This window comes from Pholcus phalangioides, unplaced genomic scaffold, assembly GCF_987345545.1.
Source record: "Pholcus phalangioides strain wild (caught in Gottingen) unplaced genomic scaffold, Ppha-v1.0 ptg000001l_1, whole genome shotgun sequence".
Lineage (NCBI taxonomy): Eukaryota > Metazoa > Arthropoda > Arachnida > Araneae > Pholcidae > Pholcus > Pholcus phalangioides.
In genome coordinates, this window is record NW_028301594.1 from 105140 (window position 1) to 118427 (window position 13288).

At 36.3% G+C, this 13288-nt stretch overlaps 1 protein-coding gene across 2 annotated transcripts in view; it reads left to right on the top strand.

Moving 5' to 3' along the window:
• The window catches only part of LOC149089604 (ubiquitin carboxyl-terminal hydrolase 2-like), a 41573-nt gene that overhangs the window by 21672 nt on the left and 6613 nt on the right, over positions 1-13288 (top strand). For both annotated transcript variants that reach the window (XM_089253284.1, XM_089253877.1), the window contains exons 4-7: positions 2121-2229; positions 2655-2768; positions 8870-8934; positions 10253-10356. In XM_089253284.1, the coding sequence (XP_089109410.1) occupies positions 2121-2229; positions 2655-2768; positions 8870-8934; positions 10253-10356 (392 nt within the window). The remainder of the gene's footprint in view (positions 1-2120; positions 2230-2654; positions 2769-8869; positions 8935-10252; positions 10357-13288) is intronic.

The following is a 13288-nucleotide window of genomic DNA, read 5'->3' on the forward strand; positions in this document are numbered from 1 at the left end:
GTGCCGTATGCATGAAAAAATTAACTTTTTATACAGTCTCTGTGTGCTAAAACTTCCAATCAGTGAAATGTAGACGGCTTTGAAAAGTCATTTGCAGAAATTTACATATTTTTAAATGCAATATTCATTGAGATATTAGAGATAAAAAATCACAATGTTTTGGCAACTTATTGTTCTGTTGGCATGTTTTCATAGGCTTGAGAACCTCCATTTTCAGGGACCGTGCACGAATGAAATGATCTCAACTATTTGTTTAATTTATTAATATTATTTTATTGCACATTTAAAATGCTTTTCATCATCAACTGCTTCAGATATTTTTTATTCCTCTCTCACAAAATTATAATCTAATTTTTCAACCTTTTGAAAACGAAGAAAGTGAAATTCAAAAACTAAAAATGCAATGAGCTTTAAATGTCTCTTTGGTCTTTGGCAGATAGAAGCAAATTGCATAAAACATTGCTGCTTCTAACTTTGATTCACTGGCAAGCACACATTTGAGAGGATTTGAAAACTTATTGTAATTGAAAGTATATTTCTAAAGTTAACGGTTACAGAGATTTTACTCGCAAAGTACCTGATGGGACTTGGCCACATCACATTGAACGATTTTATTTTTTTCTAGAAAAAGAAATCAAAATTGAAAAGTCAATCATTGTCAAGCAATTCTCGATACACAATCACATTTACGTAGAACAAAAAAAATTGAATAGTCAAATGTGACTTGACATAGTAAAGTCTCATCTCATACTTGGAGGACTGTACCCATAATGTTATTGGTATGTTTGTAACCACATTGTAGGTATATCTACATTGTTTTTCTTTTTTATTCATTCCTTGAAAAGGTGAATAAATAAAACCTTTTCTGCTCAATTCATTATTTAACCTGTCCTGAAGAGCTCAAATTCAATTTTTAGTCTTCACCTCTAGGGCTTGACAAATCCCAGGCACCAGGTCACCATGGTGATAAAAAAATTAATATTTGTGTCTAATAGTTCCTATGTGTAATTAGTGAATTGGAATCTGAGAACAATACAAAATTTTTGGAATTTATATCAGTGTATCTATTAATACGGAAGATGGCTACTATATCCTGGAAAAGTCTAAAGAAATATTATTTTTGATAGATTTTTCGTGTAAATAAAGTTTGGCGCCTAAAACGTTTTTCTGGCGCCCTGATCTTTTTGTGATTTGTCAAGCCCATTTCAATCATTTTTATTCCTCAGTGTTGTTTAACACTAGCTTTGAGGTGCAGGCCAGCCAGGTGCAGATCCCCCCACCATGCGCAATATGCAATATTGCCCCAATGTGATAATTCACATGAAAGTTTGGTAACTTCTATATGACAATATTGCATTCTATTAGTCCGTTGAAAATTACCTGTATCAATGTTCATGATTAAATAAAAAAATGCAATAAATCTTCGACTAAAAAACAAAAAATTGGGGAAAACAAGAAAAAAGAATGGGGGGCTTGTCTCAGAAAATACGGGACAAAATGCAGGACACATGGCCACCATATTCATAATAATTTGTAAAAATTACCCCTTCCAAAAGCAATCTCTAGATCCGCCCCTGAGACCAGCTATGTTTTTTGTATACACTTATACATTCGGTACCTATGTTTTTTTAGCAGGTAATAGCTTTTTTTTTCAGTGTTTTTTGTACTTCTAGTTTTCCTTATATCATGTATGTATGTATTGATGTGGTTTTCAAATGAAGTGGTGAGAATGGTTTTTCCCCTAAAAATCACATAAAATTTAAGTGGGGGTTTTCAAGGGACTGTGTATTTACCAGCATCATGTTTTAGTCAATTGTTAAAGAAAATTAATGCATGAAGAAGTTCTCTTTTAATTTTTACTTTAATATTGTGATCCAAATATTGAGAGTTTGAAGATTTTTTTTCAAAATAAAGTGTATTCAGATGTGATTTTTTGTTTTAAGAGGGAAAAACACAGTACACAGTGACTTATCTTACTGACTTATATATATTTTTTCAGGGGTTTGCACACTTTCTAGTTTTAGGTTAGGGGTACCCCCCGAGAGTTGATGGATATTAAGTTGCATTGAATGTTATAATTTTTCAATTTTGGTTCAATGATCTCTCTTTTGCTTTTTCAGCTTTTGCCAAAGTGGTGAATCACATGTGGAAAAATAAAGCCTGTAATGTAAGCCCTCATTATTTGAAAACGGAACTCGAAAGCTATGCCCCCCAATTCCTTGGCTGCAAGTAAGAAAATACTGGCTTCTTATAATTTCATTCTGATTCTTACATGAACGACAGAGGCTTTTACAAATTACAATGTTTTTTAGCTCTGGAATGAGTGTTTTATAAGCAAAAGAAATTTAAAAAATAACTAAATTTTTGAGTTGGATAAATATTTTGAGAGAGAGAGAAAAAAGTTTTTATTGTGTTTGGAAATTTGTAAAACAAATTCAAATTAACAATTTAAATCTGTGCTTAGTGCTTGATAGAAAATTTTGTCAGGGATCCGTGTTAACAGTTTCTGCTGAATAGACTCCTGGTTCAAAAAGTTTCAGTTTATGCTAATGATGATAGTTTTTTTTTTCATGATGCTAATTTTTCTATGATGAAAACTTTTTATTGTGCCTGAATTGCTTAATGATTATAATTTACTGACTTGTACTTTACAGTCAGCAAGATGCCCAAGAGCTGCTGCAATATCTATTGCAAGGTCTTCATGAAGATATTAACAGGGGAAAACCTACAAGAGCAAGTAGTGGCCAAAATATCCACGAAGGCTATACGTGAGTATTTTGTTGTTTCGAATGTTTTTTTCTTTCTTTCTTAAAACAATTTATAGTTTGTAGAAAGAAAAGGCAAAGCTCATTGCAATGTCTTTAAAATAGGTTTCAACTGTTTAAATTTATTTGAAATGAGTGACATACACTGGCCCCCAAAAGTTAAGTGTGTAATGCAAATTATCAATTTTAGAAAGCATAGTTAAATTTGAGTGGCTGAAAATCGCTGCGGATGTAGATGGCAGTATTTAAATATTGTATGTTGCAGCCAATCGCGATTGACAGTGCAAACATGCTAATTAGTCAGTCATTGAAGACCAGCATTCTAAAGGGTTTGAAGAGGTGCATTTAAATTTTGATTATTTTGATGACATTCAGAATTTGAAATGATATTCATGGTTTTATGGTTGAAAAAACGTGAATGTGGCAAATAATATATACATAGTGAGTGCTGGCATGTTGTCTGACACATTGAAGTAGAACAGTGAATCAAAGATGCCACCCTTTTTTTGGCTTTGATCATTCTGTAATTTCTCGATTTTGGAAACAACTCCAAACAAGTCAAGTAGTTGTTCGGAGACCTGTGCCTGGTCGTCCGAGGGTTACCACCACCACCCTCTGATGATCACTTTATAGCTATATTAGCCAAGCAGAATTGACCAGTGACCTCCACAACTGTTACATCTATGGTTGCATCATCACCTAGGTAAGACAATTTCTGCTAGTAAGTACTGTGTTCGCCGAAAGTGCCACAATAAGAAACTGTATAGAGAGATATAGATGGCTTCTTTCTCAGCCGGAGATATCAAGGAAACAATTATTTTCCGGATATTATGCTGAGCTGAGCTTGGAAAGAAAAGTCATCACATCTCCGCCGGGACTCGAACCCAGGCCCTCTTGCATACCGGGCAAGCATGCTATCTACACCACTGGAGACACATGACTCTGCCTTCCTAATTTCACGCACTGTGTCGTGAGGCGCTGAAGTAGAGGCAAAGAAGCCATCTATATCTCTCTAAACCGTCCCACCCGGGGGCCATTTCATGAAGTTAAGAGAGGCTACTAATGCCTCTACTTCAGCGCCTCACGACACAGTGCGTGAAATTAGGAAGGCAGAGTCATGTGTCTCCAGTGGTGTAGATGGTAGCATGCTTGTTTGGTATGCAAGAGAGCCTGGGTTCGAGTCCCGGCGAAGACGTGATGACTTTTCTTTCCGAGCTCACCTTAGCATAATATCCGGAAAATAATTGTTTCCAAGAAACTGTATGTTTGAGTTCCACTAACCGTTCAATTCATAGGGGCAAGATGAAAGTGGTGTCATCGACATGTCGATTGGATTGTCTCCAATTAGCACATTGCCCACAAATCAGTCCAGATTTGTCTTAGAATCAGATGATAAGCGTGTAAGGGTCTGGAGAGAACAAAGCACATGCAAACAAATCAAGTACATTATCAAACATCACATATTCAAAGGTGACAGCATCACAATGTAGGCTGGAATTCTAAGGGGGATATTGCACTAAGCTGGACATCTTTAAAAGTGGTTCTGTGACGGCTGCACAGTGTCTGGATGAATTAGACCCCATTGTGAGATTCTACGCTGTAGCAGTTGGTCCTGATTTCCTCCTTATGGATGATAATGTCTTACTCATCAATCCAACATCATTAACAAATATGTGGAGAGTGAGGACATTTCTCATATAGAGTGGGCCGCTTATTCTCCTGACTTTAATTATATTGAAAATCCCTGAGATGCCCTTTGGATGCTGTCTCTGCTGGTTTACCTTTTACAGCCAGTCTCAGACAGTTGTGGCTATGATGGTTGAGTGGCCAGAATGACAGACTCTCATTGCAAGAACTCCGGTTCAAACTACACTACTACCACAGTAGTGGTCAGCTAAAGTTTGTTTTTTGTGGTTCCCAACTTTGAGCCAATCTCCCTATTGAAAAGTGTCGCCACAAAGTAACAGGCCTACAACAGTACAAATATTCAAACATCAAACTTCACTCAGAATTTGTAATATAGATGGCACCATCTATATACACACACTCAGACTGTCAGGTACACATATGCACACCTCCGTCACAACTCTATCAGTAGTAAGTTTCCCATTTCGATAGACCAGAGTTATGCTTGATTTGAAAGAAAGTGTGTTTCAGAGAGTTGGAAACTGCTCTAATGGAGGAATGGTCATTGTGCTAGCATTGATAGTTTATCACTTCATTGAAGGCCTGGGCAACTGTAAAGTTTGTGTGAAGGTCTGGGGTGGTCACACATATACCTTGTCACTGCAAGTTTTGTTTGTTTTTGTCTTTAAACATAAATTTGTACCTAAATGTGACATCATCATATAATTTATGAAAATTAAAATTTGGTTTGATCTTTGTGCATAAATCTTGTTTTCTTTAATGCATTAAACCTTTGCTACCTTTATATGTAATTTGGTGTTAACTAAAGCTTTTTACTTTAAATTTTTGTTTATTTTACCATCATGTACTTAACTTTTAGAAGCCAGTGTACCTTTGAATGCTCTACAAATTAAAAAATAATAATAATTATCCTAAAGAGCAAGAAATATTTTCATGCTTAGTTAGCAAGGGACATAGCTTTCATACGTGAAAGATAATTTGGTTTCAAGATTTTTTTCCTGTTCATTTCAGTGTTCTTTAACAAATCCTCACCTATGGAAGGAGTTAAAAAGTTAATATATATATTTTACTTTGGTTGAAAAAGTACTTGCATCTTTAACCCGTTGCTATTGAGTGGCCACTGTCAAGTACCAAAAAGTTTTCATGCTTTTGTTTGATTTTGTACTTGCAAGGTCTTGATTGACTTTTCAATTAAACATCCCATTTACGTAGTACTTCAGGATTAGCATTAAGTTGATTTTAGTTTAAGCTTATGTTAGACTTGCTGTAAGGGTGTTTTTTTTCTTATAACAAGCACAAAACATGCTCACGATTAAAAATATGTTGGAAATCACTAGGTGAAAGGAATTAAGTTAATCATTAGATATCAGATAAATTTTCTACATCTTTTTCAACAAAAATTATGGGACTTTATATTTTTATTTGAAATTCATTTTATAGAAGGCACTGTGGACAACATTTGTAAGCTCTTGTTCTATCAAATGAAAAAGAGCTGACCCATTGTATGTATGAGACTTTTTCAGCTATGTCTAGTTATCTAGTAATCTTCACTGGAATCACAAGAAGTGAAAGCTCTTATAAGAAATAAATTTCATGCTAATAACAGTTTCTCAGGAAGCAGAGCAAGTGTGTTAATACATATATTTTGGAATGATTTTCTTAGATCAACGCTTACCATCGTTTCCATCACTAGAGTTATTTGGTTTGATGCAAAATGTGCATATGAAAGTTTGTCATCCCATTATCTTCAGCTGTGTGTAGATCAATGTGACTATCTCTTGTCTTCATAAGTAAGTCTGTTCAGTCACATGGCTGAGTGAAGCTCAGATACTTTACACGATGCTTCATCCAATGTTGTTTCAGTGCATAAACAGGAAATGTTTCACGATTTTAAGAGTGGAATTGAAGTTCAAAGTACTTTAGGAACCATTTAGAAGCTAGAAATATCCAGTATTTTATAATTTTTTTTGCAAACAAGTACACCTTATTATCTCGATATTAACAATAGAAGGTGCAGATAGGAATGATCGTGAATTTGTTTGTTACATGCAATTTTTTACAGAAGAGATTCTATCACCAAAGAAGTGTCCTTGCAGAGTGCAAATAAACCACTTCAGTTTTTATGTGCATTTAGGACTTTTTTGCCTTGGATTTTACCAGCAATCATGTAAGTTTTAATTACATTCCAGCTGTGATATCTGTATGAAATAAATTCTCAGTCTTGAACTTTCTGACATGACTTCAAAATAAGGAAAACACCCAGTGTACGAGGGAATTTAATGATCAAAATAATTATTCGTGATGGTTTTGAAATTTGAAACTTAAATATTATGATGAAGCCAAAGAATCTGATCCTGACACTGTGGAAATATGAATTACAATTGCAACATTGAACAAGATTATCAATTTTTATGAGCAATGATTGTCAAAAATCCAAACATCAGTGAAGGATATACTGTATTCTATGAGGTTAGGCCTGTATAAAAATAATTTAGTTATGTGGCTTAGACAGAAGGGATTCACTACTTGAGATGGTACTTTCAGAAAATGTACAAATGTGTTCCTACTGGCGTCAACATGGAAAAAAACTTGTTCCACATATTTTCCTTAACTGAATAAACTCTCTCTATTTATATGGTCTTCAAAAGTCTCTACATACAGGGTGTTCATAAATTGCTCAGAAAAAATCAGAGGGGTGATAGTACCCATCAAGATGAACAATATTTACAAAGGAAACAAATGGTTGCAATTCACTCTATAGTGTCAGAAAAGCGAAAGTTGGAAACACATCCAACAAGCACAAGTCTTCACTTCTGATGTCATTCCCGTTCTGCAGAAAAAGCAGCACTTCTTCAGAACATAACTGTATGAAGTTCACTGTATGATGTCATCATGTTGGGCATTGCTGCTCGACATATTCTGAATGCCAGATATTCTGGGCGGTGGATTGGATGTGGTGGATCTGTTGCATGGCCTCTTTGCTCACTCGACTTCTTCTTTAGGGTACATTAGAAAGCATTGGTGTATGAGATACCTGTACTCTGCCGAAGATATTGTTGCAAGATTCCTTGTTGCAGCAGATAAGATCAATATGACACCATACTTAAATATAACTGGGCAATGCCAGTTATATTTAATTTTTTATATTTTGGGGGTGCTAAGCAAATTAAAGATATTGAAGATGATTTTGGATGTTTCTCCTGTTGTGGCCTTTGTGTTTGTATTTGTATTTATTTTTTATGGTAAGGTTTGTCTCTAGATAAGTTTTCCATAGTGGAAGTAACTGCTTTTAAGAAGAAATTAAATTTTTGTCTCAAAGTATCACTGTACATAGCTTATGCTTTCCAAGTCGAGAAACGTCTCAAAGAGGCAGAAAAACTCATACTTTTTTGTGCATTCAACCTAATCTACGCACTTTCCTCTATTTCCAATGCCTTTGCAATCATTTTTTGGCCATAAGTAGAGTCTCTAAAGATCGGGTTCTGGATAATATGATGCAAGAAAATCTTCTCTTCCTTAAAGAATGTGAATCTAATTTTTTTTCTAATGTGACCATAATTTATGGCATCCATATTTTTATGGGCAGTGTATTTTATTTTTCTCATTTTTTTTTCAGTTTCTTCATTGTAATCTTTTCAATTTTGAGTTGTTGTACAACTTCTGGAAAAAAGTATTTAATAATTGGATGAAGAGACAGAAGATGATGAAAATAAATGTTTATATTACAAACCAGGGAATAAACAGAATGAAATGAAATTAACAGAATATGATTGTTAGACCCATTAGAACATATTACACGTAGAGATTAGTTTTAATTGAGTTTGTGGCAATGCCCCTGTTCACAACTGCAAAAAGGAATCCAGAAATAGGAAAAAAAACATAGAACTTTGACATGATACTGATTGTCCAAATATTCTCACCAAGACCATGCTTCATCGAAGCTGCACCAGCAAAATAAAAAAAAGGAAGGAAAGAACACTGAACTGGACACCCAGAGAGCCGAGATATATTGATCATTTTTTGTCACACCACTGGCATTTTCTGCACACGAAAGCTAATTAGATACTGGGACCTACAATTTATTGCTGATTCCGAATGTCAGCATTCAACATTTTGCCTTTTGGGCCAAGGTCCATACATCCAACAATAAATAAATTAACACAGTGCCATCTTATGGCACATCTTAGAACTATAAAGAGCTCCAGGGGTTGTGTCAATGCAAGTTATTCGTAATGTAGTCAAAAAAGTTTTTTAGTGTGAAACTAACAGGTTATGTATTTTATATTGTTTTTTCCTGGATGATCTTTCAGTTTAAGCAGAAATAATTTCTGTCCCCCATTCACCTCTGACTATTAAGGTGAGACTCTACTGTAACATGACCACATTGCTGCATGATTACATGCATCAAAAACTAAAATATTTGTAAAACAATTTGTTTCTTTCATATGTATGTACAGGGAGTCTGTCCAGGCTAGCACAAGCTGGCGCCAGTACCTCAGTGCTGAAGACAGTAAAATAGTTGGTGAGCATAATTTTTTTTCATATTCATTCTGTGATATTACTTGGCTGCCTGAAACTTTAAAATCTTGTATCCCTTATTGATTGTTTTATTTATTTTATTTGTCTGCTAATGTTTTCTGTAGAGTCATATGTCTTATGTCATCATTTTTCATATGCATGCCCATATGCTTATAGGAGCCCATTGTTATTGAATCCAAGTAATACAATATTTATTAATTGGTGTGTGCACTCGAGCATTTATAACAGTGTACACTACAAATTCCCTAACTTTTCTGTTCACCCCCCAGTAAGAAGAAATTTTTTTTATCACCTTCCTCCTTCCTTCCTGACCAGTCTAATGTGATCCTATATTGTATTTGTATAGCTTTCACCACCTACCCTAGAGGTACTAAGAGATATTGTCCACTATAAAAAAACATTGGTTTACACTCTTCTGGGAAGAGCATATTTTGACTTTCTTAGCCTGAATTGACTTCTAGCAATATCGATCTTGATGACACATAAGACTTTCACCAGTGATTGGACTGCAATTCTTATAGTTGCAGGAAAAGTGGACTAATGCCTGTCGGAAATATCATATTCAGAATTGCCATCACTCAAGCCTGATTAACTCATGTCCGCCTTGAATATTTTTCCAGATGTACCTCAATTTCTTTTTCTGAGATGTTTTGAACCATTTCATGTAAAATAAAAGATTAAGCTAATAGAAAATGCATTAAAAAAAGGGAACCTATTTTTTCATAGTACACGTTACTTCAGCACAAGTCTGTCATGCCAAGCAGGAGAATTTCCTCACGATTAGTATCTGCATTGGTTGAAAGTACATGATGTGTTAATATCCAGCCTTAAAACTTTTAATTGATGCAGGTATACTTTGTAAGCGCAAAACATTTTGACATGGTGAAATGCCAACATTGAAAATGAAATGACAAACATTTTGCCAAATGAAATGACAAACATTTTGCCAAATGAAATGACAAACATTTTGCTAAATGAAATGACAAACATTTTGCCAAATGAAATGACAAACATTCTGCCAAATGAAATTGATAGACAAAATGTGTTGAATTTGCATTTATGAAAAAAGCTTCAGATTATTTCTCTTGATAAGTTTCAGGATTCTTGAAACAGTGTATTCTATTGAAATGCACGACAGGGAAAAAAGATCAGCTTTAATTGCAAGTTAATAGAGTTCCATATTTGTATCTCAGTATTAACTGATTGTCAACAGCTTCTGTACAGAATATTAAAGACATAAAATGACTTATATTGACATGTTCATCCTTCAGTAAATTTTTGTTGTTCAATTTTTCTTTTAGAATTGTTCTGCGGACAGCTAAAGAGCACATTGACCTGTACACAATGTGGCAATATCTCGATAACATTTGACCCGTTTTGGAATCTTTCTTTGCCTATACCAGAGGTATATATATTTAAAAAAAACTACTAGGACAACACATTGATAGCATTATATGCCTGTTGCAAAGTTTTTTCTCTGAAATAAATTTCAGAAATACAGTTGATGCTCGTTATAATGACCATTATACACTGCTGGCCACCCAAATTGCAACACCAAGAAAGACAAGAGATATCGCAACAATATTTATTTTGTAGATAACATGTTGACCAAGCATCAAATGATTAAATTTATAGATTTCTGTGAAGTGTGGTTCCTGCCAAAATCAGTAGCCAGAGTAGCCGCCATTGTTGGAGATCACCGCTGCCACACGCCTCGGCATTGATTCAAAGAGACTTTGGATGTGTTCTTGGGGTACAGCAGACCAAGCAGCTTCCACGCGTTGCCAAAGTTGATCTGGTGTGGCAGCTGGGGATGTAATCTGGGTCAATCGTTGAGCAACCATGGACCACATGTTTTCTATCGGCGAAAGATCCGGAGAGCGAGCTGGCCAGGGAAGCAATTTAATCTGGCGATTGACGAAGAACCTTTGGACAATGCGTGCCACGTGTGGTCGCACATTATCCTGTTGAAATATGGCTGTGGGCAAGCCCTGAAGGTAAGGAAGGACAACTGGCTCCAACACCTCGGAGATGAAGCGCTGGCTTTTTAAAGTACCGGCAATGCGTACTAGAGGAGTGCGAGAGTGATATCCAATACCGCCCCATACCATAATACCCGGTGCAGGACCAGTGTGGCGGTGCATAACGCAGCTGTTCAGCATCCTCTCTCCGCGGTGTCTCCAGACTCGAATCCGACCATCGTGGTGTTGCAGACAGAAGCGTGACTCGTCAGTAAAGACAATTTCATTCCATTGTGCCATCCACATCCTTCTTTTATCGCACCATTGGCGGCGGAGATGTCTGTGGTTCTGCATCAAGGGTAGACGAAGCAATGGACGTCTTGCGGACAGACCACTCTGCTGTAAACGGCGTCGAATGGTACGCGCAGACACTGGATGATGCGGTACAGACTGAATGTGCTGTGCTATGGTTCGTGATGTGGCTGAGCGATCCGTCACTGCCATACGCACAATACGCCTGTCATCACGTGAAGTGGTGCACTGAGGTGGATGCGATCGAACACGTCGGTCCGTCGTACCCTCCTGCATCCAACGATCACATATTCGCATCACAGCTGTTTGGTTTCGTCCAACACGACTACCGATTTCCCTGAAAGATAATCCACAATCTCGGTAGGCCACTATCCTTCCTCTGTCGAACTCGGATACTTGATCAAAAGATGATTGCTGTTTTCTACGAGGCATAATTGATCGTTTTTTTGAAAAAACCACAAGAAAAACACAATTGCCATACTTCAAATCGTCGAAATCTCCAAGCCTTAAATAGCGCTTTGAAGTGGCGCCACAGGCGCGCGTGATGTGCGTCTGCGCTGAAATTCTAATCATTTGCATATCTCACCTCCGCTAATGCATGTTGTAAATTTCATATTATTTGCATGCTTCCTTCAGGGTGTTGCATTTACGGTGGCCAGCAGTGTAATTGATTATGCCTGTCATAATGACCGTTAGAGCAACCGCGACTGGTAGGCATTACAGCGACTGGTAGGATAAATCCTAAATGTTTTCATATAATGAACAACCTATATGTTTTTCCCCCTTCGATATAACGACCTTCCAATATAACACCCATTTTTGATGGGATGATGGGAGTTGTTATAATGAGCGTCGACTGTACTATTTTTTTAAACATGTTTTTGTGACATAATATGACATTTTATTTTTTAATATGTTTTTAGCATAAGCACTGCAATGCTCTTTCCCAGGAGTTTTTATTTGATTGTTAAGGGATTTGTGAGCATAATTTTGAAATTTTAAGAAGGGCAAGAAATACAAATATTGTGATGGGTATATTCAAGTGAACGCCACGCATATCTAACTGAAATTTTATGCTACTATTACTTAACTTTCTTCCAACCAAGCACAACTCTGGTCTATCACCATGGGCAATTTACTACAGAATGAGTTGTGCCGGAAGTGTGAGGGTATCTAACAGTCTGAGTGCGTATCTAGTGCTGCCATCTATATTCCAAATACTATTATTTAATTGTATATGCACTTTGTATACATTCCTGTGTGGAATTTCAAACAAATAGGTACATGCAAGAATGAGTTTTGTGTGTGTGTAAATGTGTGGCTCTAATGTTATTTATGTCGTCGGATTTGTGCTGGTTTTGTGTTCTTGCTGGTGCTGCGATGTGCCTTCTATATTTTGAAAGGAAGATACATACATCATAGGTGCCAATGCTTCTGATTTACTGGGAAGTCTTCCGATTTTTCAGCCTTATTAAAATTTTCCAATGGGAAACTAGATTTGTCCGATTTTTCATGTATTTATAGGAAAATCCTCAAAATTCTCCCTAAAATTTTTCACAAATTGTAGCTTTGCATATGAAAAACTCAAAAGATAATCCTTCAGTCCTTCCTTGCAATCCTAGGTTGGTCAAGTTGTGTACCACCATTGTGCTGATTGTGGAGACTTTCAAATGGAATACTGGCTTGTGTTCATGCCTCAAACTGCAGCAAACCAACTTCAGTTACCACCATTGTGCTGCCATTGGCTGGGCCTATTTCATGCATGGGCAAACTGGGCATATGTCCAGGGCTCTAAAATTTTTCTGGTTTTTTTAGGCACAGAGCACATGCACCATACTCCCCTATACGTACGCCTCTGTCTCAAAGTACACTATATGTAAGGGATCAGAATGCTTGATGAACAGGCCCTGGCCATGGAGGTTCAAACCTGGATCCTCATAATGAGCATCCAGAAATTTTCTGCTGCAATAGTTAGCCAGCAACTAAAAAATAAAGTTCTTTTGTAATGCCATCACATGTACTGTGTTACATCTCCCATAATGATAAATTAGGCAATTTGATTTT